Here is a 25,660-nt window from a genome sequence, read left to right on the forward strand (position 1 = left end):
TATGGGATGAAAATGCAGTAACATGGTGGAAAGTGCCATCTATGTAGAAACACTAACGTGGATGAATGAGTGATTGGCTGTTGCTAAGGAGACTCAGAAACAAGCTCATCAAATGAGAATTGTTGTAATACTGAGTAATTTCGTATAACTAAAGGGCTGTACTATCTAAAGTCTTGCAGTTTCAACCCCCAAATCTAGCTTTCTGTGAAGCACTGGGGTAGCAGAATTCCTAGCTGATAAACCTCAGGATCATTAATAGAAGGTATAGGTGGCTAATGAAAGTTAACCACAAGTGAATAAACTTGTAAAACATCTATAATTCTGGTTTCCACTTTAGACTACACATGGCATTACATAATCTTAATAAGAGTAAGTCATGCTGTGCAGTTAATACCTTTTAGCATGTCCTACCTCGCAGAAGCTTTTCAGTACATTCTTCCTCTGCTACCTCTGTGGTTTTCAGGAGAGACCTATGAGTTCATTTTGCTTTCTCTACCAAGCCAATGCTCATGTTTATCTCCCTTTTTATGTTTTATTTACTTATGGTTGACTTTTGCTCCAGATGTTTCAAGAAATCTATATGCTTGAACTAGCAGAGCAGCCAGCCACCTTTCTATGGCCTTTCTGCTTTTTGCATGATTGAGGGTGTGTCTCTCAAGCTCCTGCCTTGTACCCAGGCTTGCTCTGGATCAGCCTGTCATCACCCACTGCCTCGCCCCTCAGCAGTGACACACTCTGTACAGTTGCCTGTTCCTCAGTCAAAGCCAAGGGAAATTATAATTAATATCTAATACAACAGTGCTTACATCACACACATCTCCTTTATGCATCAGTTAAGAGCTGCTGTATCTTTATATCAGCAGCTTAACGTTGTGACTTTTCTCTTTGAGAAGTATAAAAATACCAACTATATTTCAAGAATTTTGCCAAAAGTTTGCATGTGTTTTAGCCTTTTCAAAGTCTCTATTGTAAACTAGCATCTGTATGAACTTGGGATTTCAAGACTCTTAGCTGAGAATGGAGTTGAAACTTTCACAAACTATAATGGTGCTAATTGAGTGTAATTGATTTATTCAGTAACAACACATTGTTTTTCTTTCATTTGCAATGAATTGATTGTAATTGTTTACCCAACTATAATAGTTCCCTAATCTTGTTCACATTAAAGAAATCTAAAGCCACAAAATAACTGTTTTTGTTGGGGGAAAAATACTCCTGAGTTACATCTAATGAGCCAGTGATTGTTTTCAGGAAAAGAAAATCCTCAAATGGAATTCCACATGACTGTAAAGCTGCCAGTCTTGAAGACTGCCCATGGTGTTGAGGATGAGAAGTTAAAGAAGATGGGAGGAGGGAACATGAATGAAAGTGTCTGTCTAGCAGTGACGTGCTCAGGCATATGCTAGAATGCACACTGTAACTTTGTACTTCATTATGGCTCGCCTGTGATATTAGAAAAATGAAGAAACATTGGCGAAGCACACACTATGAACAAGAAGTGTTCTAGGAACTAGAGCAATCAGAGATAATCATTCTCTTTGCTCTCATTAGTAAGGAGTTAAATCCTGTGGTAGGCAAATAATAACACTAATCTGAGGAGCTCTCATTCCGATATGAAATAAATTCAGAGTTTTGAAATTTGCACTGTGTTATAGACAACAAAATCTTTGATTTAGTGTTTACATTTAAAATAGGGAAAAGATTAAAACTGATTGCATTGAAACAGAAAATAGTTAAGATTGCTGTTACCTTTATTACCCTATTATTATGTCTTCTGACACCTTGACTACCAAGAAGCTCTCACAGATGCAGTCCTGAGACTGGGTTGTAAAAGGCCATGGTGTATTTAAGAACTCACTTTAGGCTTTAAAGTCATTGTTTGATCTCTGACTGCTCACCCGACCTGATAATGCTGAGGACGTGTCTGGTGTGGACAAGGCTGGGATGTGAAGGAGGTGGGTTCTTCAGAGCCAGGCCCTTTTTCTAAAGTGTTTGTTTTTAATCTTGCTTTGTGGTAATGTTTTTAGAGTTCAGAAATTTTAAATAATTTCAAATATTTACCGTTATCTGAATCCAAGGATTTGTGATTAAACACCCTAAACTCCTGAGGTTAGGAAAGTTTGAAGGTGAGAAACGCAGGACTTGGGGAGGGAAAGAGGCTGTTTGGAGTGAGCCTCTCAAGGTGGTTTTCTGCTCTGTGTTCATCACACTCACGTGAGACCGGCTGTGGACGAGGGACATATCACCATGCGTGACATGTGGCAGTGACGCTGTTGTGGGGACCCCCCAGGACTTCCTCCAGAGACCCTTCCCCATGGTTTCTGTACTGATAATTGGCATTTTCAGTGGCTTTGCTGCAGGCACTTCACACACTGAGAGGGCATTTGTTTTGTGCTGGCCTTGTTCGAGCGTCAAGGCAGCTCTGACTGTCAGAGTTGGAGTTAGTGCTTTTACTCCAGGGACTCAGGATGAGTTCAATCTTTGATCTTCAGGAAGAGGGTTCTCAGGGCTCCTCCATTCCCTGGTAGTGTCATCTCAGCTGGGCAGATACCAGCCCTGTGACGGTGCGTATACTGTCAGCACCTCCCACCCCATCACAGACAGATCAGAAGACTGGCCAGTGCTTGCTTTTCACTTGTTATTTTCATTCTCTCCTGAAGTTTTGTCTTTAGAACCCCTGCTGCTTTTCTGCTTTCACTCAGTTTCTACTCTCGCCTACCAGTTCCCCCTTTGCTCAGCTGTCCTCAATTCAGGTTACTTGCAGACCATGATACGCAGGAAGCAGAATGGACGCATGTCCTAGACGTGGGTTTGGAGAAGCAGTGCTCTCCTATGATTTAACATGCACACTTGTCTGTGATTTGTATTCGTAGGCAAGCTGTGGACAAGAAGTATGAAGGTTGCTTACAGCATTCTGCACAAACTAGGCACAAAGCAGGAACCCATGGTGCGGCCTGGAGACCGGGTAAGTGCAATGTAAATTGCTGGATCCAGAAAACACACAGTCCTGTGTGGAAAGGTGCCTACTGTTAATTCCAGAGTTCAGCGCTGCCGCGGCCACTCTCCATTGGAAAGCAAATTTTTATTCTTACCTTCGGCCTGGTTAAGCTACACAGGGCAGATACTATTAATAGTGTCTCCATTCTAATGTTACATCCTGAGCAGGTTGTGGTCTTGTTCACACTTTATACCCGAGTCTAGATGTGGGGCTTGGTTTAGGACCTGGTTTTCTTGCATTTACGTGTAGAGCCTCTTTATGTGCTTTAGATGCCCCAAGCTTAGATTATCCTGCCTAAAGGACTCCAAGTGAATTACATAAATACATCATTTAGAGCTCCATAAACCAATAAGAGCACGACCTTTGATGACTTCAGCAGTACTATAAAGGCATGAGTCTGCTGTGGGGCGTGTTCCACAGATCGTAGCAGCTCCAGGAGACTGTGGTAGACTGGGATTCTTCCCATTTTTTACTGAACACGTTTGGCCTTTAACTTTTAAAAGTAAATTGTAGGAGTCATATTTCCTGATGACGAAATTGACTGCAGAGCTGTAATAATCACAACAATGTGGTACTGGCTTACAGATAGGCATGTAAACCAAGGGAACAGAATGAAGAGCCTAGATATAAACTCTCATGGATATGGACAAGTGATATCTAGCAGGGTGCAAAGATACTCAATGGGGAAAGGACAGTCTTTCCGACACACAGTGCTGGGAAAATTGGATATCCACCTGCAAGAAAATGAAGTCAGACATTTACCTAATGTCATATGTGAAAAATTCACTCAAAATGGACCAAATATGAGAACTAAAACCAAATGTAAGAGCTAAAACCAAAACTTGGAAGAAAAAGTAAAATGGAAGAGCTGAAACCAAAACTTGGAAGAAAACATAAAATGCCTCAGAAAATATAGAGAAAATACCTCATGGCATTGGATTTGGCAACAGTTTCTTGGATATGATACCAAAAACACAGGCAACAAAAGAAAAAATAAATTGAACTTTGTTTAAATTAAAAATGTTTGTACGTCAAAGAGCACTATCAAGAGAGTGAAAAGGCAACCTACAGAATGGGAGAAAATGTTCGCAAATTATCTTCCAATAGATTAATATCCAGAATATTTAAAGAATTCCTACAACTCGCCACCACCACCAAAAGAAACGATAAAAATGTTTAAATGGGCCAGAGACTTGAATACACGTTTCTTCAACTAAGATTTGCCAATGGCCAATAAACACATGAAAACCTACTCAGCATTGCTGATCAGGGAAATGCTAACCAAAACCTCAGTGAAATGCCACTTGACACCAAGATGGATGGTAATTACCAAACCACAGAAAAGGGCACGTGTTGGCAAGGATGTGGGGAAATTGGAACCCTTGTGTGTTGCTGGTGAAAATGTAAAATGGTACAGCCTCTGTGAAAAACATTATGACAGTCCCTCAAAAAATTAAACATAGAATTACCATTTGATCCAGCAATTCTCCTGGGTATGTACCCAAACGGATTGAAAACAAGGTCTAGAAGAGATACTAGAACACTCAGGCTCAACAGCCTACTCAGAAAACCAAACAGTAGAAGCAACCCCAAATACATGGAACAGGATGTGGATTTCCCTTTAGAAGGGAGGACATTCTGGCACATACTACATGGATGAGCCTTGAAGAAGTGATGACTAGTAACATAAGCCAGACACAAAGCAAGTATTGTGTGATTCACTCATATGAGCTTAATTGCCCAGTGGGTTCACCTTGCCCGCTGCCTGACCAGAGCCAATTTATCTAGATGGGAATTGCAATGGAGAAAGAGTAATTAATGCAGAGCTGGCTGTGCGAGAGACAGGAATTTGATCTCCAAGCCTTTGAGGATCAGATCAGAGTTTTTAAGGATAACTTGGTAGGAAGTGGGGAGTGCTGACTGGTCAGGTTGGAGATGGAATCATAAAAGGTCTAAGCCAGTTTTTCCTGCTGTCTTCTATTCCTGGGTGGCATCACTGAACTGGGTGAGCCAGATGACCTGTCTGGGTGGTATCAGCTACTCCATCAAGTATAAGGTCTGCAAATTATCTCAAGCCCTGATCTTAGGTTTTACAATAGTGATGTTATCCCCAGAAGCGATTTGGGAGGGTCAGACTGTTGGAGCCAGAGGCTGTATGACCCCAAATGGTAATTTCTAATCTTGTAGCTAATTTGTTAGTCCTGCAAAGGCTGACTGGTCCCCAGGCAAGAAGGGGGCCTTTTTGGGAAATGGCTATTATCAGTTTTGTTTCAGAGTCAAACCATAAACTGAATTCCTTCCCAAGGTTAGTCTGGCCTACACCCAGGAATGAACAAGGACAGCTTAAAGGTTAGAAGCAAGATGGAGTTGGTTAGGTCTGATCCCTTTTACTGTCATAATTTCTGCGGTTACAGTTTTTGCAAGGGTGGTTTCATGAGGTGCCTAGAGTAGTCAGACTGTAGAGAAAGAAAGTAGAAAGGTAGGTGCCAGGGTCTGGGGGAGGGGAATGCAAAGTGATGTTTAATAGGGACAGAGTTTCGGCTTGGGAAGATGAGAAGGCTCTAGAGATGGCTGGTGAGGGTGGTTGTACAACACTGTGATTGTAATTAATGCTACCAAATTCTGCATGTAAAAATTGTTAGAAACATAAATGTTGTGTTGCCACAACAATGAAATGGCAGTTGTCATGGACTATCTCCTTTATCTGTAATGTGGTTCACAGTCTTAATAGTTTTTTAAAAAATTCTTTAGTAGGATGGCCTCCAGATTCTTAAAGTTTCCATATAATAATAATCACAAAATAAACTCCTCTGTTCCTCTAAGATGTCAGTAGGGATACAGGAGCACAGTTTGAATGAAATACATAAAGAGGTTTTTTTTGGGCAGGGATTGGTTTGGCTTGGTGGGTCAGCCCCTTTAGAAAAAATGGCTACTTTTCTAAAATTTTTCTTACAAAAGAGTATCTGAGAAGGCTTCTCGAAAAAGATGAGCCTATAGCTCTTGGGCAGGTACCAGGAAGTAGTGTGGAAGGTGCTGAAGCATTCACCTGGACAGTGGGGCCGGCTGTGTGCAGAGCCCTGGAGGGCAGCTGGGAGGAAGCTGGGAGTCCTTCCGCTGGAAAGGCCTTTGCTCTGCTGAGGAGGCTGGGCTTGTATCTCCTGACTGGCTGATGCCTCCTCTGTGAATCATCAGGTGCAGTCAACTATCAGAGAAGCACACAGAGGATTGAGTGGAGGGAAGCCATATGGGTTGACAGAAATCAAGCATCTTTGCATTCGTAGAGTATTGTTTTGGGATCACTATGGGGGTACCAATAAAACCGGATTTGTGACTGATTCACATATTGAAGGAATGCCTAACAAAAATGATGTAAATACAAACTTTTTTCCTAAAACAAATTGCAAAAAAATTCTCAGTTTTGATGCCAAAAGAACGTTTAAGTATTTGACCCTTTCTCTCCATTACTTGTATTGTCGCATCCATACAATAATGTACAATTTTATATTTTGCTTTATTAACTTTTCACATTTCAGTACAACTCTGCAATGGTCTATAATATGGAATTTTCAGCATTAACTCTGAATAGTGATAAACCAGTGATAATTTTAAACCCTTGGTAGGGAAGAACTTTTGAGCAGAGGTGCCGGGAGAGGAGCCAGACTGGAGGTGCTTCTCGGGGGAGGGTTGATCGCAGTCTGGCTGTGAGGATGACAGGTATCCTCTTCAGTTCAGCTGTGTGCCTTGGTGAAGACTGTACCTCCAGAGCTGGTATTCTGGGAAGAATAATGAGTCAGAATTGAAGGCGTTCTTTATGAATGCATGCAACCATCAATTTTGGATGGAACTTCAACACCTTCTGAATTGTCAAACTTAGTTTCCTGGTATTTTTTGGTCTGCCTTATGGGAAGAAGCAGTGGCAATATGGAAATCTTATATTTAACTGAATACTGTTTGTTCAAGATCTGAAAAACATGCCATCAGCTCTCAGTCCATCAGATGACACTCATGACTAGTATAAACTCAGCTCTGCATGAGTTACTCTTTCTCCATTACAATTCCAGTCTAGATAAATTGGCTCTGGCTAGGTAGTTTTAAAAAAGAATTGGTTGTGGCTTATCTGTATAGATGTGCAAATCATTTCATTCCTTTTCTAACTCTTACTTAGCAGATTGTAGTGGACTGTAGAAATGCCACACAGAAAGGAAATATTCATAGAATCCAGAACTTGATTTTGTGTCTACCAGTTTCCTGCATCTCGGCCTTTCCAGCATGGCCTGTCCCCTCTCAACGATCATCTGGATCCTTTCATGTCAGCCTGCTTGCTTAAATACAGAGATTATCAGGATGTTTGTCTAAAGCTGTTCACAATGAAATTAGTTCTAGTTAGGACATTTTTAATAAAAGTTGTTTCAGTTCAAGAATGAGGGCTGGTATGGTGGCTCATACCTGTAATTCCAGCATTTTGGGTGGTCAAGGCAGGCAGATCACCTGAGGTCAGGAGTTGGAGACTAGCCTGACCAACATGGTAAAACTCTGTCTCTACAAAAAATATTTAAAAATTGGCTGGGTATGGTGGCACACGCCTGTAATCCTAGCTACTTGGGAGGCTGAGGCAGGAGAATCACTTGAACCTGGGAGGTGGAGGTTGCAGTGAGCTGAGATTGCATCAGTGTATTGCAGCCTGGATGACAGAGCAAGATTCCATCTCAAAAAAAAAAAGGTAATGCAAAAATGATGCATATGTGCTGAATCATAGGATTCATGTACTGATGAAAACATACCAAACTTGTCCATGTGGAAGAATAACACTAAAGCTACCAGTAACCTATGTTAAAATAGAAGCAGAGTTCTGCAGGACATAGTGGGAATCCAGAAATACAGTTGTCTATTAAAACTCTGTCATTGAAGGAAAATTGTTCTTCCTCAGGATACACCATACTGTTAAGGACTATCAGAAAACATTTAGAAATTATATTGGCCAGGCACACTGGCTCACATCTGTAATCCCAACGCTTTGGAGGGGCTAAGGCAGGAGAATTGCTTGAGGCCAGGAGTTAGAGGCCAGCCTGGGCAACATAGCAAGACCCCATCTAAAAATATTTTTTGAAAATTAGCTGGCTGTGGTAGGGCCCACCTGTAGTCCCAGCTACTCAGGAGGCTGAGGCAGGAGGATCACTTCAGCCCAGGAGTTCAAGGCTGCAGTGAGCTATGATTGTGCCACTGCACTTCAGTCTGGGCAATAGAGTGAGAATTTGTTTCTTAAAAAAAAATCATACTATCTATTAGGTACCAGTATTACTTGATGATAATTTACATTAACCACACTTTTAGAACTCTGTGACAAATCTACTTTTAGGAACTTGATTCCAAAGAGAAGCTGAGCTAGGCAGAATGAGTTGGTGTCACATACAGGCAGCTACACAGGGAGGACTTTGCTGCCAGGGCAGGGCCACAACACATGCATGTGTGTGGCATCCGGTGACTGACAGTGCTGCCAGCCCCAGTGCCAGTCACTTAGTGTATACCACCTCATGCCGTGTGTCAGGCATCCCTGAGCTCTCTATATTCTCTCATTTGACCTTTACCAAACATTAAGACATAGGCTCTATCATCTTTCTCACTTTTGAGAGAAGAAAACTAAGGCTTAGAGAGGCTACAGTTGTGCCTGAGATTCCAGAGCTAAGCACTAACATGGGATCTGAGTTGAGTCCTGTGTACGGCTTAATGAAGAACTGTACAACCATCCCATGACAGTTATGAAGACTCTGTAGAAACACAAGGAAGCATTTACAAAGCTTGGTGAGCAACAGTAGGCTATAACTTCATTGTGTGAAAACGTGTGGGTGTGGATGCAGAAAAAGGCAGTTGTGCTCTGGTGACGGTGTCATAGACGATTGTCCACGTGTTTGTCTTCTACGTGAATTAAAGGCAAGGCATGTGATGCTTACTAAAATACAGCTTACTGCAATGCATCTTACATAGGGCACCTGATTTTCACTGAGGCATGCCCTCTTACCTAGAACCAGGCTCTTCTGCGGCGTCTTAGGAAGCCAGGATCCCACATTAACGCTGACCCCGCTCTGCCTGTCCTACAGGTAGCGCTGGTGTTCCCCAACAACGACCCGGCTGCCTTCATGGTGGCTTTCTACGGCTGCCTGCTGGCAGAAGTGGTCCCTGTGCCCATCGAGGTGCCGCTCACGAGGAAGGTAAGGAGCGTGCCCTTTGGTTGGTCTCACCGGGTGACATGGTTTTCATGGTGGCAGTCTCCTAGTAGGGTGAAGGCCTCCTGGCTGTTCCTGAGACACTGGGTTTCCTTTGGTGGCCTCAGTAAGGGGTGTGGTCACTAGTGGCCCCCACAGCTGGGATGGGTGCCCCCAAGGTGGAGTACAGCTTTGGGGTCAAATGTGTAGCAGCAGCATCTTGGTCAGTAAAGCAAGGGTGTTTGAGAATCCTGTTCCTTGGTGTCATGTGCACTAGAATTGGGGTAAATAATAGTAAATTTATTATTTTTTGAACAATGGTGGATGCTGCTTTTGTTCAGGTGTTTTCACGTTATCCAGTCCCAGGTTGACCTGTGACTTGTCAAATCTTATTCTATAATTAAACAACTAAACTTACTATTATAATTATTGTTTAATCCAATATAAAAAAGATTAATATGCATTGTAAATCAAAAAATATTTGAGTTAGGTCTCAATTTAGAATTGTATTTTGCCAAAATTAAGGACATGGCCCTGACACAGCTTCAGGAGGTCCTGAGACCATGAGCCAAGGTGGTGAGGCTGCAGCCTCAGAGGTCCTGAGAACATGAGCCAAGGTGGTGAGGCTGCAGCTTCCGGAGGTCCTGAGAACATGAGCCAAGGTGGTGAGGCTGCAGCCTCAGAGGTCCTGAGAACATGAGCCAAGGTGGTGAGGCTGCAGCCTCGGGAGGTCCTGAGAACATGAGCCAAGGTGGTGAGGCTGCAGCTTCCGGAGGTCCTGAGAACATGAGCCAAGGTGGTGAGGCTGCATCCTTGGAGATCCTGAGAACATGAGCCAAGGTGGTGAGGCTGCAGCCTCGGGAGATCCTGAGAACATGAGCCAAGGTGGTGAGGCTGCAGCCTTGGAGGTCCTGTGAACATAAGCCAATGTGGTCAGGCTGCAGCCTTGGAGGTCCTGAGAACATGAGCCAAGGTGGTCAGGCTGCAGTTTGGGTTTATACATTTTAGGGAGACCTAAGACATTAGTCAATACATGTGAGACGCATGTTGGTTTGGTCTAAAAAGGCGGGACAGCTTGAAGCGGAAGTTGGGGCCTTCCAGGTCACAGGTGGAATCTAAGATTGTCTGATTGGCAGTTGGTTGAAAGAGTTCATTTAAAGCCCTGGAATCAATAGAAACCAGTGTCTTAGGGTTAGGGGTTGTGAAGACTAAGATTTTCATTATGTGGATGAAGCCTCCAGGTAGCAGGCTTCAGAGAGAATAGATGTCAATGGTTCTTATCAGACTTAAAAAGGTGCCACACTTAGTTAGATCTCCCCTGGATCAGGAAGAGGACCTAGAAAGGGAAGGAGATTCTCTACACAATGTAGAGTTTCCCCACAAGAGAGAGCTTTATAGGATGATTTCAAACTACGTCAAAGAAAACTATTTTGAGGTAAAATACTTTTATTTCTTTCAGGGCCCGCTATTTGTCATGTTGGTATCTTATTGCTACAAAGAGTCTGTTTAATGCCATTGCTGGTCAGCTGTACCTGAATTTCAGAGGACAAGGGTGTCAGGCACATCCGACCCATCCTCCCCTTCATGGCTGAACTGGTTTTTCAGGTTAACTTTGGAATGTCCTTGGCTGAGGGAAGAGGTCTCTTCAGTTGGTTGAGGGGCTTAGAATTTTATTATTGGTTTACTCTACATATCAATATAAGGTTGTCGTCCATGTGGATAGTTTGTTCCTCTGTGAAGCAGAGTTAGGGTAACTTTAAGAGACATAAAGTGGAGTGGCTGCAGTGCAGGTCATGCCGCTGTTCCCCGTAGGATGGCCAGTCCTGTGGGAGTAAGCCAGCACTATGCGCCCTGAGGGACCACCGGGTCTGAACCTGTGATGTGCCTGTGGACACTTCCTGGAAACCATCAGCTCCCTTCAGTGCACTGCTTTTTTGTTTTTTTGAGATGGAGTCACTCTGTCTCCCAGGCCTGAGTGTAGTGGCACAATTTCAGCTCACGGCAATCTCTGCCTCAAGAGTTCAAGTGATTCTCCTACCTCAGCCTCCCAAGTAGCTGACACATGTAATCCCCTGACACAGGGGATTACAGGTGTGCCCCACCACGCCTGGCTAATTTTTATTTTTTTAATAGAGACAGGGTTTTGTTATGTTGGCCAGGCTGGTCTTGAACTCCTGACCTCAGGTAATCTGCCTGCCTTAGCCTCCCACAGGGCTGGAATTACAGGCGTGAGCCACTGTGTCAGGCCCCTTCAGCACATCTTTAATGAGTGTACCATGTGAGTGACTCTTCTAGCTCTAAAGGCAGCAATCACTGGTAGCCCAGGCTAAGAGTTTACAAAGGAACTTCTGGTTGTCTTTGTGGCTACTCCAACATGAAAGTTTGTTGATTCAATATTTAAGAAAACTGTCTGCCTCCTCTCGGAACATATCTTGGGTATCTCTTCAGAGTCTGTGCCAGTTATATGGTTGCGTTTCAAACTCTGCCCCTTGGATGAGGAGGGAGAGAACATGGGGTTCCTTTTGGAAACGGGAAAGAGGATTGCTATTTTCATTTCCTGTGTACAATGCCAGGAGGTTCATGCTTGGCTTCCTGTGTGTGTGTGTCCAGCATAGCTCCCCTCAAGCAGGGGCGGGGGTGTCTATGGTAGCTACTATGGGAGAATGTGTTTCCCCTGATTTGCAACCTGCACGCCACGTGTGCCTCAGACATTTCCCTGGGTCCTGTGGTCATCACAGTATTTGAGAAAAGTGGAAAGGACTGGAGGATTCCCTAAGTGTGACAGCTGTGATCTCTCAGTGCCTTAGTTTAACCCCCATCCTGGGATCTAGTGAGGGGTTTATGCAGCTCCTCTTCAGCTGATGTTCATGTCAGTGGTTAGAGGCTCTCTGGACATGCTCTGAGGTCTCTAAGCAACAGTGAAATGATGATTTGCAGGAACTTGTAGGCATGAGCATATGGAGACTCCTTCAATAACCAGACACAGAACATGTGTCATTGTTATTTGTAACAATTTTTTCTTTTCTTCACTTTAACAATTTGTATTTGTCCATGTTAAGTGTATAGCCTGGTGTCCTCCACACCAGGCTGGTGTGCAAAGGAAAATAATTTGGATGAAGGTGGGAGGTGGTTTTCCTGAGCAAGTTCAAGTGCTTTCTGGTTGGCAGAAATGCCATCCTGTTATCTGAAATCCTGGGCATAGCTCCAAATAGCACTGATGCAGATTTTTTAGAAATTCCAAGGTGGCATTTATTTCAGCCATGAAATGTTTCACCGTAACACATGTTTAAGATCCTTTGAAATAACAAAGGTAAGCACCTTTGAATGGTGATAGAGATGTAAGCTGTCCAGTTTGAACAGATTAGAAATCTAAGGGCACGTGGCTGAGAAGCTGTGTCAGTGTTGGTGGAGGAGGAGAGTTTTCCTCCCCCGCAGGACGACCGGACAGTCTCCTGAGCTGAGAGCCCCTTGCACCCCAGTAGAGGCTGCAGGTTCACTGTGCACAGGATGGGGTCCGCGTGGGGATGGGGGCATCTCAGGGGGACTCTGTGTGGTCAGAGGGCAGGGAGCACAGCAAGAGAACAGGGTGGGGACATCTCAGGAGAACAAGACTTCTCATGCTGGGAGGTCCCTGAGGACTTAGGTGTCAGTGACTGTAACCTACACGGGTGATGAGGATGTGGAGATGCCAGTATAGAGCCCCTGCCTGTCCCTCACTCACCTCTAGGGCCCTCCGTGGACGCAGTTTTATTACCAAGCATGATTAGCACCAAAACCCTTCTCAGAAGAAATGGTTGACATTCCTGCCTTGCCCTCTATGTGCCAATATAACCGTGAGGTGGCTTTGCCTGCAGATGTCGCAGGCTATGCAGAAAGCTGTGGAGAATGCACAGATGTTAACAGGGCATTTGGAAACCTTTACTATGCAGACCAGTGGTCCTGGGATAGAATTCTAGGGAAGCCACAAGTGATTTCACAGGTATAGAAGACAGACCTCCCCAAAGGCCGAGACTCTCAGTTCTAAAGACTATGACTTGAGTTTATTTTTCAAATAGTATTTTAACAGACAAATCATATACATTTATGTGGTACAGTGTGATACTTTGATATACGCATACAAAGAATGTTTATCAAACTGATTAATATATTTGTTAACTTGCTTACTCCTCATTTTTTATGATGAGATATTTGGAATTTACTCTTAGTTATTTTGAGATGTACATTACATTTTTGTTGACTATAGTTACCCCACTGTGCCGTAGATCTCAAAATGTCTTCCTCCAATCTGAGGCTTTGTCTCTTCTGACCAACGTCTCCCCATCTCCTCCCTCCCCAGCCCCTGTGGTCACCTTTCTGTTCACCACAAATGCCATGCGTAGATGAGGTCTTGCGGCATTCCTCTCTGTGGCTGGCTTATTTCCCATAGAGTAATGTCCTCTGGGCCAGCACACGGCAGGCTTTCCTCCTCACTGAAGGCGGAATAGCACCGGTTCTGCCTCCATTCATCAGTCGTTGGGCTCTTTGGTTGATTTCTCTTCTTGGCCCTTGTGTGTAACCCTCCAGTGAATGTGGGGATGCAGATAATCTCCTGAATTCCAGATCGATTTCAGTTCCTTTGGCTAAATGCCCAATAGCGAGATTGCTAGATCATATGGTAGTTGTATTTTTAGTTTTTTTGTTAGAAACCTCCGCACCATTTTCCATAATGGCCGTACTAATTTGCATTCCCACCAACAGTGTGCAAGGGTTTTCTTTTTGCTGCGTCCTCACCAACAGGTATTTTTCCTCTTTTTAATAAAAGCCATGATAACCAATGTGAGCAATATAAGGTGATGTCTCCTTGTGGTGGTTTTTGGTTTGGTTTGTTTTTTGTGTTTTCTTGAGAGGGAGTCTTGCTCTGTCACCCAGGTTGGAGTGCAGTGGCGCGATCTCCGCTCACCGCAACCTCCGCCTCCTGGGTTCAAGCAGTTCTCCTGCCTCAGCCTCCCGGGTAGCTGGGATTACAGGCACGTGCCACCATGCCCAGCTAATTTTTGCATTTTCAGTAGAGACGGGGTTTCACCATGTTGACCAGGATGGTCTCGATATCCCGAACTCGTGATCCACCCGCCTCGGCCTCCCAAAGTGCTGGGATTACAGGCGTGAGCCACTGCGCCCGGCCCAATTTTTATAGTTTTAGTAGAGAGAGGGTTTAGCCACTTTGGTCAAGCTGGTCTTGAACTCCTGACCTCAAGTGATCTGCCTGCCTCAGCCACCCAAAGTGCTAGGAGGCATGAGCCATCATGCCTGGCTTCCTTGTGGTTTTAATTTGTGTTTCCCTGATGATTAGTGATGTCAAGCAACTTTTCATGGATGTGCTGGTCATTTGTGTGCCATCCTTTGAGAAATGTGCCTTTAGAATATGGCAGTTTGTTGGTCTTAGAGAACTTTTTTTATTTTTAACTGAAGGAATTCATTGGCTGTGGTGCAATGCAAAATGAGCATATTAGTGTAGTGACAAGTATGTGAACCCTAATATTTCTTTCATCTGCCAGTCCTACAGCCACTAGAAGAGTCTTAGAATACAGGCCCTGATGAGAACCTAGTTTTCTGAATGGTGCTGGGAGGATTCTTGCTAGTCACACTTTCCTGAAGCATGGCACCTGTTTCCTGGAGCTGGCCTCTGATCCAGCCAGACTGAGGTCGGCGCCACTTTTCCAAGGACAGAGGACTGAAGCCTGTGAATCAAGAAAGCCATTGCCACTAGTCTAGGTGCAGCTGGTCTGACCGGTCTTTGGGTCACGTGCAGAGGCTGTGAGGCCCACCAAGGACCCATAGCCCTTTGCTGCTGGTGCTGTGTGCAGGAACCACCTGTCTGGTCCCTTTTTTAATTGAGCGATTCTGTGTGTGTGCATGCACATGTATGCGTGGGCATGTGTGTGTGAATGCATGTGTATGAATGTGCATGTGTGTGTTCATGGGCACATGTGTGCATGAGTATGTGTGCATGTGTGTGCACACTTGTGCATGGGCATCTGTGTGCATGCGTATGTGTGTGTCAATGTATGTACGCATGTGTGTGCATGGGCATGTGTGTGTCGATGTGTGCCCATGTGTGCATGGGCACATGTGTGAATGTGCACATGTGTGTGCATGGGCACCTGTGTGTGAATGTGTGCACGTGCATGTATGGGCACGTGGGAGTTTGTGCATATGCGTCTGCATGGGCACTTCTGTGAATGTGTGTGCACACGTGTGTGTGCATAGGCATCTGTGGATGAATGTGTGCATGCGTGTGTGTGCATGGGCACCTGTGTATGAATGTGTGCACACATGTGTATGGGCACATGTGTTTGTGCACATCTGCATGGGCACCTGTGTGTGAATGTGTGTGAGCATGTGTGTGCATGGGCACCTGTGTGTGTGTTGAAGGCTTACTGGGACTGCCTCCCACATGGGTGTGCAGGGTGAGGCACGGTAAGGGCTGTTTTGTGCATGCTGGCTAGGCCTGGGCAGAGTTGTGCTGAGGACTGACGTCTGATGGGGCTGCGGGGGCACTATGTGATGAGGAGAAGGAGGCCCAGCCTTACCATGGCTGAATCACAGCTACATCCCCCCCAGGCCTGCTGCTCCTGTGGTTTTTGGTCTCTTCCTTAATTTTTAGGGGTCTTTTTATGTGTGTGATTTTATCACTTGAGAGATCAAATCATGGGCAAACACTACAAAGGCAGGGTTTAGGGAAAGCTTGGCTCCTGGCCTGAGTTCACCCACAGCCATGAGCGACTGGCTTCAGCCCTTCCTCCGTCTTGTGACTGTCACACATGTGCTTCTGCCTCGGCTGGGTGCTTTCTGGCTCAGTGGAGCCGCCTTCCTGCTGTGGAAGCTGATGTCACCCCACCTGTGCCCATCACCTTTGCAGAGTTGGGGCATTTTCTAATGTGATGCTGAGATTCACATAAAAGTAACAAATCATGGCTTTACTTGAGCGAGCACTGCCTGCAGGAAAAGCACCACAAGGCATCACTGAAGTGGGTTCTGTCAGCTGAGCTCCCCATGGCCAGACCTCGTGGAGTTGCTTTGTGTGTGCACTGGTTGGTTGGCCTGTTTGGTTATTGCTCCGTGAAAATTCCACAGAGAGGCGTTTTCACTGTCGATTTAAATCTACAATACGAAAAGTACTAACTAAGCACTTAAGAGACTACAGCTTTGAAATTTTAATGCTGCCTAATTTACCCAGGTGAAAACACCAGTCTTCATCTCCTGTTTTCCATTATCAGGGAGCAGGTGGGAAGATCCACAGCCAGGCCTCTGGTCACCAACAGAAACTGGGCTGTGCAGGCTCCACGCTGGGGTGGTTCACCCTCGGGGTGGTGGGGGGACCACACAGCCGTCTGGGGAGTGAAAAGGGGTGACCTGTGGGTCCACGCTGGGGGGCCGTGCTGGGCGACCACACGGCCATCTGGGGAGTGAAGAGGGGACTTGTTGGGGTCTATGCTGGGAGGTCCACACAGAGCCATCTGGGGAGTGAAGAGGGATGACTTGCTTACTGTGTGGCATTTTTAGTTCCTGAAATCCTGGCTGTTTTGGAGCTTTCAGATTATTTTATGAATCAAATAATGGAAACCCCATGCAGCTGGCACAACTGGTGGGCATAGAGAGAGTGATGTGAGCACCTTGGCTGTTCTCCCACCTGCCTCCAGGCAGCTGGACAGGAGTGAGGACTGGCATGGGCATGGTTGCTCCCTGGCTGCTGCAGCCAAGGGAGTCCCGTCTGCGCAGGTCTGACCTTCCAGAACTGCTGCTGGCAGTCAGGAGCCACCTGTACCCGTATCTCCAGTGCGGCTGCACAGCAGTGACCCGTTTCGGCAAGTTTAGTTACTTCTCTGAGACCAGGCATGCTCAGGATGAGGAAAGGGCAGACCGGGTGTGCCCAGGGTGAGGAGGGAGCAGTCTGGGCATGCCCAGGGTGAGGAGGGGGCAGTCTGGGCATGCCCAGGGTGAGGAGGGGGCAGACTGGGCGTGCTCAGGCTGAGGAGAGGGCAGACCGGGTGTGCTCAGGGTGAGGAGGGGCAGACCGGGTGTGCTCAGGTTGAGGAGGGGGCAGCCTGGGCGTGCTCAGGATGAGGAAAGGGCAGACCAGGTGTGCTCAGGGTGAGGAAGGTGGTGACCCAGGTCTTCCTTTCTCTGGCCTAGGTGCTCTCCCTCTCTGGCACCCACACCAGGTGTGCCCTCCATGCCTTTGGTCTTTGAGCATTTTAAGAATCAGGTGCTTGGTGTTGATGTATTAGGTAGAAGTGTTTTCTCAGACCTTGTCTGTCCTCCATGGTAATAATGTCATATAATCATAGTCTTATAAAATCAGAGGGAACTACAATAGCAGCCTCTTCATGCAACCCATGGAGCACCAGCCCTGCACTGAGCCCTTTTCATACACTTCTAATTTGTCCCTCAACAAACCTGGGTGAGGGCTGTTCTTTCTATCCCTGTTTTACATGTGAGGACCTGGAGGCCACACAAGCTAATCTCTTCAGGATCCCACAGACATCAAGCTGCAGGGCTGGGGTTGCTGCCTGGTTCTGCAGACTCCAGATTCCATGTGAACTCTGGAGGAAGGGCTTGGAAGGTTAGCTCACTGCCCAGTACTGAAGGCTGGGCGGTGCTGCTGGAGTGGGGCAGGTCATGGATTCTCATCTCCTCTCTTGTTTGCCCTCTCAGGATGCAGGGAGCCAGCAGATAGGTTTCTTGCTTGGAAGCTGCGGAGTTACTGTAGCCTTGACTAGTGATGCTTGCCATAAAGGACTTCCAAAAAGCCCAACAGGAGAGATCCCACAGTTTAAAGGTAGGCCACCAAGCCTCTGACAGCTTGCATGCCCAAGTCCTTTGTCAGAAGACGGCTGTGGGAATGCATTATCCCGCCCGAGTTGCAGACCCACAACTTTTCATGCATCCACATCTCTGATGACACATCTGGGTGGCCGGCCCATGGGGTGACATGATGTAACACGTGGTGGTGGATTGGGTACTCGTCTGTTGACGTCTTAGGTCCCATGAAATATGGAAACACCAGAGATTTCCATCTAGTTGAAGTGATTGAAAGTATACATCAAGAATGGAGAGAAATTCTATAGACACTTTCTGGGCAACACTTAAAAGGAACTTGTTGTTTATTTCCAAGGTTGGCCAAAGCTGCTGTGGTTTGTCACAGAGTCGAAGCATCTCTCCAAGCCACCCCGAGACTGGTTCCCTCACATTAAAGATGCTAATAACGACACTGCTTATATTGAGGTGAGTCAGTCTCGGCCTCCACTGGCCCTGGTGTGACCTTGGGAACTAACATGCATTTCCGATGGTTACACAAGCGCCAGAATTAAGGGACTCGGAGCACCTCAAATAACCAGGAAAGCTGCCTTGACCTCTCAGCCCCTTTCCTCACGCTTTCTGTCTTGTTTCAGTACAAGACGTGTAAGGACGGCAGCGTTCTGGGCGTGACGGTGACGAGGACTGCACTGTTGACCCACTGCCAGGCCCTGACGCAGGCGTGCGGCTACACGGAAGGTGGGCCTGCCAGACTCTGGCTCCTTGGGACCCTGGTTCTAACCGGGACACCTGACACAGAGGCCACATCACTCCCTTGAGGAGCTGTAGAAATAGCGTGAAGTTTGTGCCCAGTTCCACTGATGTTAACTTATTGTTGAGTTAGGGTATCACCTCAGCCTGCCGTAGCAAAATACCACAGACTGGGCAGCTTCAACAGCAGACATTTATGTTTTCACAGTGCTGGAGGTCAGAGGTCAGCGTGCTCTTGGGCAGTTCCCATTGAGGGCCTCTTCCTGGCTCCTCATAGGAGGGGTAAGAAGATATGTAGTTAGGAGCCCATCCTTACGACCCTATTGAACGTGAATGACCTCCTTAAAGGCACTGTCTCCACACACAGCCATGCTGGGGCCTGGGGCTTCAGCGTGTGGATTTGGGGAGACTCTGGGAACCCCATGAAGGTTCATCCCTAGGTGCACATTTGTGTATCGTCAGGAATTGTAAATAAAACACCCGCGTGTCTGCCCACCCCTGCCCATCGCTTCAGACTCTGGGCTTCCATGGCTGAGATGAATTGGTGCCCATTCTGTGTTTTCTTTCCCCTGGGTGGGTTGGTATGGGAGGCAGAGAGGGGAAGTGAGTGGAGGGAACCGTGGCAACCGTGCTGAAATGGCACAGAGAGTGAAGGGTGCGGGCAGACCCCTGGATGCCCAGAGACTCATTGGTGCCCCGAGTCCTGCTGAGATGCGCTGAAACCTCCTGAGATGCTCTGAGACCCCATGGTGTGCCCTGAGGCCCTTTGAGACCCCCCCCAGAGAGCCCCCATGGCCCTGAGATCCCAAGGGATGCCCTGAGGCCCCTTGAGACCCACTCCGGAGACCCCCTGAAGCCCCCTAGTGACCCCCTTGACCAGGGTCCTGACGGGGCACAGCTGCAGTGTGCAGCCCTGCCTGGCATCTCTTTCTGGAACTTGACAAAGCCATGGTTGCATCTGCTGCTCCGCTGTGGAATGAAAGGCTTTTCTTTTTCTACTGTTTTTATTCTCCCTATCCTGATTATCTCCCTTTTAAAAACAGCACGTGTGTCTCATGGGTATTCAGATGTTTGGCCATGGACTTTTCACTTGTGGGGACGCATTGCCCTAGTTTCACTGCCCCGTTGTCTAACCTTAGGACCCCTGCTCCCTGCCCTAATAATGCCTCTAGGGTCCAGGGAAGTCACCATTGCAGAGGTTGGATGGGAATAGAGCCATTCACTCCTGACTTCACTGCTTTAAAAAGGAACTTGGGTTGTTTCCTTTTGGCTGTTTGTTGTGAAAGCCACTCAGTCTGTTCCCGCCACACTTCAGCCTGTGAAAGGGGAGGTGAGACTGAGTCACGTGCAGGCAGCTGCTGGCCTTGGCTGGCCGGGTGACTTCAGGAGAAAGCTGGGCCTGTTCCTGGCAAGCTCTGGGGCTTCACTTCCATGCTAGGTGATAGAGATCCTCATCAAGCAGGAACTTTTAGCACCTTTTTAGAGCCCTCCCCCATAGTCATTGAATAGACTTCCCTCCCTGTCTTCCAAATTCCGCTGCCTCCTTTTTTATCGCAACCCCACACTTGGAGACTTCCAGTAGAGCTGCGTAGGCTCCTGCGTTGCCAAAAATCCACCTCTTCCTCTATGCATACAGGGCACGCCGGCTGCAAAGCTTCCTCTCGTGGGAGACTCACGAGGAAGCAAAAAGAAATCTTTTAAAGGAAAAGGCCAGGAAGGGAAAATACATAAAAAGAGAAGGAACACGGTGGTTTGTTAGTTTGTTTTTTGTGTTTTTGAGATGGAGTTTTGCTCTGTCACCCAGGCTGGTGGGCAGTAGCATGATCTCAGGTCACTGCAACCTCTGCCTCCCAGGTTCAAGAGATTCTCCTGCCTCAGCCTCCCGAGTAGCTGGGATTACAGGCGCCTGCCGCCACGCCAGCTAATTTTTATGTTTTTAGTGTAGACGGGGTTTTGCCATGTGGGCCAGGCTGGTCTCGAACTCTTGATCTCAGGTGATCCACCCACCTCAGCCTCCCACCTGGCATTACAGGTGTGAGCCACCTTCTCCAACCAGAAACGCTGTGTTTTAAGGCGTAGCATGGAGAGCTAATGCTGCTCACTCATGTGTTAGGATATCTGTCTAGAAACTACAGGATAGCCGGCACTCAAACGGGTCTACTTGGAGGCTACAGAATTTCCACTAAGATAGGGCAAAATGATATTTTTCCAAGATCTGGTACTACCCCCGATGCAATGTTTGATTTTCTTTGCATTTTGATCTGTGCTGCCCTAAGTAAAAATCTTCTGACTATCTCTGTTGTGCAGCTGAAACCATTGTGAATGTGCTGGACTTCAAGAAGGACGTCGGGCTCTGGCATGGCATCCTAACAGTAAGTTAGGCCCCCCCCCGACCACTGCATCTGTCTACACAGGAGTCTCCTGCCCGCCCTGCCTGTACCTTGCCTATCCACACAGTAGTACCCGTCCCCCCAGCCTCTGTCCAGACAGGAGTCCCCATCCTCTCAGTCTCTGTCCACACAGGAGTCTCCTGTCCCCTCAGTCTCTGTCCATGCAGGAGTCCCCATCCCCCCAGCCTCTGTCCATGCAGGAGTCCCCTGTCCTCTAGCCTGTCCACGCAGGAGTCCCATGTCCTCTCAGTATCTGTCCATGCAGGAGTCCCGTCCCCCCAGCCTCTGTCCAGACAGGAGTCCCCATCCTCTCAGTCTCTGTCCACACAGGAGTCCCCTGTCCCCTCAGCCTCTGTCCACGCAGGAGTCCCCTGTCCCCCCAGCCTCTGTCCACACAGGAGTCCCCTGTCCCCTCAGTCTCTGTCCACGCAGGAGTCCGTCCCCCCAGCCTCTGTCCACTCAAGAGTCCCCTGTCCCCTCAGCCTCTGTCTACGCAGGAGTCCCCTGTCCCTCCAGCCTCTGTCCACGCAGGAGTCCCGTCCCCTCAGCCTCTGTCCACACAAGAGTCCCTTGTCACCCCAGCCTCTGTCCATGCAGGAGTCCCCTGTCCCTCCAGCCTCTGTCCACGCAGGAGTCCCCTGTCCCCCCAACCTCTGTCCACGCAGGAGTCCCTGTTCTCCAGCATCTGTCCACACACGAGTCCCCTGCCCGCCCTGCCTGTCCACACACGAGTCCCCTGCCCACCCTGCCTGTCCACACAGGAGTATGCTTGGTCTCGGAATACAAGTGACTAGATTTGCATCCATGTCCACCTGGGCAAGTCGCTTCTCCCCACGCTGTGCATGGAAGACCGTCACTGTTACGAGGCTGATGCTGTCACTAACATGGTTCATGGCTACACCACAACGCCAGTTGTTTCAGCAGCCACTGGTGTGAGGGTCTTGGATGCGTGGATTGAGGTTATAGCTGCCAAAAAGCAGCCTCCCAGGGCTGACATGGAGATCATTATCTTTTTTCCCACACTTCTGGCATTCAGTATCTTACAGTAACATCAAAGGTTGCTTTGTGTGTGGATTACTGTCCTCTGCATCTGGATAGGTGGATGTTCCTGTGTGTTACAGGCGTTTATGGGGCCTGCTGTTGTGTTACCTGCAGGGAAAAGTAGTTTATGGATTTGCCCTTGAAGGTGGAAATCTGTGTGTGTTATAGAGAAATGACTGTCTCACAATCATGAGTGCCCCAGATGACAGCGCCGGGCTGTGGGTGCTTCTCATGGGGAAGTAACCTTGTCTTTTAAGGCAGACTTGGCACTTAAAAGCTACGAGGAGCATGACTGCTTAGTTGCTCCCCCAATCTGTTTCATATGTGGTAATTTCCACTTATTTTTCTTTTGAATAATTTCTCATGCTAAAGTGTCTTACCATTTGGAGGTAGAAAGTTCTAGTAGTTGTCGCATGAGTGATGGACATATGAATACAGGGTTTGCTGTTTCTCGGTGAACCAGAACTCATGTGAGGAGGAGCCAGCAAGTATCTCCTAGACCAAATACCTGAGGCTCCAGAGAAGCCCATCTGGCTTCTTTCTGTGACACATGTGGGTCATCTCTAAAGCCTGGTTGCTGTTAGGGGATGGGATGAGCAGCCTGGTACTGGCACCGTCCTGCACTGGTGTGGGGGTGGGGGAGCCCCAGCTTTGGGATTGGAGGACCTGGGCTTGTGTGTCAGCCTTTGCTTTGTGACTCGGACATGTCACCTTTGCATCTAAGGCCCTTCTCAAATCTGAGCCTCAGTTTTCCTGTCTGTGAATAGGAATGACAATCCTATTTGATGTGGCTGGTGTGAGAATTATGTGGCCAAAAGCTTAAGCACCCACTGCACCTGTACGTTTGGTGCATGTGATTCAGTTATCAGATCCTGAAGAACAGACAGCTACGTTACTGTTGCTGTTACTTGCTCTCATTATTAGGATGCCTGAGTTTCTGGCTGTGATGTTGTCCACACAGCCGTGCTTCAAGTCCTCATCCTGGGGCCACCTCGCTCCTTGAGTATCTCTTATGGGTGGTGCCAGCTCTGTTCTCAGGGTACAGCTGGCAGCCCTGGCAGGTGCGAGTCTCTGCACCGTCTCATCTAAAGTGAGGTCTCTGAGCAGACTGCAGCAACCAGAAAGATGCCCTCACCTCCCCCAGCACAGTGGGGAGGGAGCCGTTAGAGCTCTGGGGAGGGAAGGGGCATGTTATCTTTCCTCTTTCATCTGGAGCTTCCCCAATCAAGCCAGTGGCTCTGCAGAGGGGTCTGTGCCATCTTATCTGCCTCCACCCTATAGCCTGCAAGACTTCGAGAATCCCAGCCTACCACACAGCCTGCCAGGTGGTGCCTGGTCTGCGGCAGGTGTGTGCATGCTGTCCATGTAGGTGTGAGTCCCAGCCTTAGTGTGCAGCAGCGTGCAGGTATGAGTCCTGCCACAGCGTGCAGCATCATATAGGTATGAGTCCCAGCCTCAGTGTGCAGGTGTGAGTCCCAGCCTCAGTGTGGTGCCCATGCAGGTGTGAGTCCTGCCTCAGCGTGCAGCAGCATATAGGTGAGTCCCAGCCTCAGTGTGCAGCAGTGTGCAGGTGTGAGTCCCACCCTCAGTGTGCAGCAATGTGCAGGTATGAGTCCCAGCCTCAGTGTGCAGTAGTGTGCAGGTGTGAGTCCCGGCCTCAGCGTGGTGCCCATTCAGGTATGAGTCCTGCCTCAGCATGCAGCAGCATATAGGGGTGAGTCCCAGCCTCAGTGTGGTTCCCATGCAGGTGTGAGTTTCAGTCTTAGCGTGGTGCCCATGCAGGTGTGAGTCCCAGCCTCAGTGTACAGCAGTGTACAGGTGTGAGTCCCAGCCTCAGCATGGTGCTCATGCAGGTGTGAGTCCCAGCCTCAGCGTGGTGCCCATGCAGATGTGAGTCCCACCCTCAGTTTGCAGCAGTGTGTAGGTACTAGCCAGTGTTTCCTAGTTTATTTTTGTCAGGAATCCTGATCTGCTGCAGCAAGGTCTGGCAGGAGCCAGAGTGTGAGCTTCCCCCAGCCCCATGTTTCAGCGCAGCATGTGATTCTCAAGATGGGTTCTGTGAAATGAAAGTTAGCATATCACACTAGGAAGAATTAGGCTCTGAGGATACAAAAGGCCATTGAAAATTATGATCCTGCACCAAAGGTTTCATCTTCAGAAGGATTTGGCCTTAAATTATCTAATTATCTCAGTGTAGTTTAGGGAAAGCAGTGGTGTTCAAGGGAGACCTTGAGAAGTCGCTTTTCTGTAGACATGCCTTTATAGGATCACAGCAAGACTTGGCCATGTCACACCTGAAGGAGACCAGCCATCCCTGCCCCTCTCCACCCTCCCACCCTAATGAGCCTCCAGGGCCCTGTGCAGCCTGTTGTCCTCGGTGCTCCCTGAGAGCTGCTCCTCCTCCAGAACTATGTTGCCTATTGTCTGTGGTGTTCCTTGAGAGCCACTCCTCCTCCTTTCTAGGGCCCCATGTGGCCTGGTGTCTGCATCACACTCTGAGAGCTGCTCCTCTGCTATGCCCTTCATACTTGCTGTCCCTGCTATCCCTACTGTCCCAACCTTAAGGACCTCCAGGGCCCTGTGAGGCCTGGTGTCCGTGACACTGGCTGAGAGCTGCTGCTCTGCATGCCTCTCTGTACTGGCCATCCCTTCCATCCCCTCCCTAAAGAGCCTTCAGGTCCTTTGCGTCCTGGTGTTCATGGCATTCGCTGAGAACCACTCCTCCTCTGGGGGCCCATGCGGCCTGGTGTCTGTACTGCTGGCTGAGAGCTGCTCCTCTGCATGCCCCTCCATGCTCACCCTATGTGTTCCTTCATTGATTGCAGAGTGTCATGAACATGATGCATGTGATCAGCATCCCATACTCGCTGATGAAGGTGAATCCTCTCTCCTGGATCCAGAAGGTCTGCCAGTACAAAGGTGGGTCTCAGCAGGCAGGGTGGCTCATGCCTGTAATCCTAGCAGTTTGGGAGGGCAAGGTGGGTGGGTCACCTGAGGTCAGGAGTTTAAGACCAGCCTGGCCACCAGGGTGAAACCCTGTCTCTACTAAAAATATAAAAATTAGCTGGGTGTGGTGGCGTGCGCCTGTAATCCCAAATACTCTGGAGATTGAGGCAGGAGAATTACTTGAACCCAGGAGAAGGAGGTAACAGTGAGGCAAGATTGTGCCACTGCACTCTAGCCTTGGTGATGAGCAAAACTCCATCTCAAAAATAACAAAAAAAGTGGGTCCTATGTGGCTCGTGGGGGCTGAGTGACAAATGATTCTTCACCTTTCCCCACTACTCATCATGACCTCTTTTTCAATAGGGGATGGTCTGACAGTGGCACATACTAACCTATTTCTATTTTTCTATTTAGCAAAAGTGGCATGTGTGAAATCGAGGGATATGCATTGGGCATTAGTAGCACACAGAGATCAGAGAGACATCAACCTCTCCTCTCTGCGAATGCTGATCGTGGCAGACGGAGCGAACCCCTGTAAG

The 25,660-nt window shown here is 47.8% G+C and overlaps 1 protein-coding gene across 17 annotated transcripts in view; it reads left to right on the forward strand.

The window, feature by feature from the left end:
- DIP2C (DIP2 acetate--CoA ligase C (putative)) overlaps positions 1-25,660 on the forward strand; it is a 387,622-nt gene that overhangs the window by 254,154 nt on the left and 107,808 nt on the right. For all 17 annotated transcript variants that reach the window (XM_035252738.3, XM_035252740.3, XM_035252739.3 and 14 more), the window contains 8 exons: positions 2,874-2,965; positions 9,094-9,204; positions 17,893-18,016; positions 18,353-18,462; positions 18,630-18,732; positions 21,052-21,116; positions 25,001-25,094; positions 25,536-25,655. In XM_035252738.3, coding sequence (XP_035108629.1) covers positions 2,874-2,965; positions 9,094-9,204; positions 17,893-18,016; positions 18,353-18,462; positions 18,630-18,732; positions 21,052-21,116; positions 25,001-25,094; positions 25,536-25,655 — 819 coding nt within the window. The remainder of the gene's footprint in view (positions 1-2,873; positions 2,966-9,093; positions 9,205-17,892; positions 18,017-18,352; positions 18,463-18,629; positions 18,733-21,051; positions 21,117-25,000; positions 25,095-25,535; positions 25,656-25,660) is intronic.

The sequence above is a fragment of the Callithrix jacchus genome, chromosome 7 (assembly GCF_049354715.1).
Source record: "Callithrix jacchus isolate 240 chromosome 7, calJac240_pri, whole genome shotgun sequence".
NCBI classification, from domain to species: domain Eukaryota; kingdom Metazoa; phylum Chordata; class Mammalia; order Primates; family Cebidae; genus Callithrix; species Callithrix jacchus.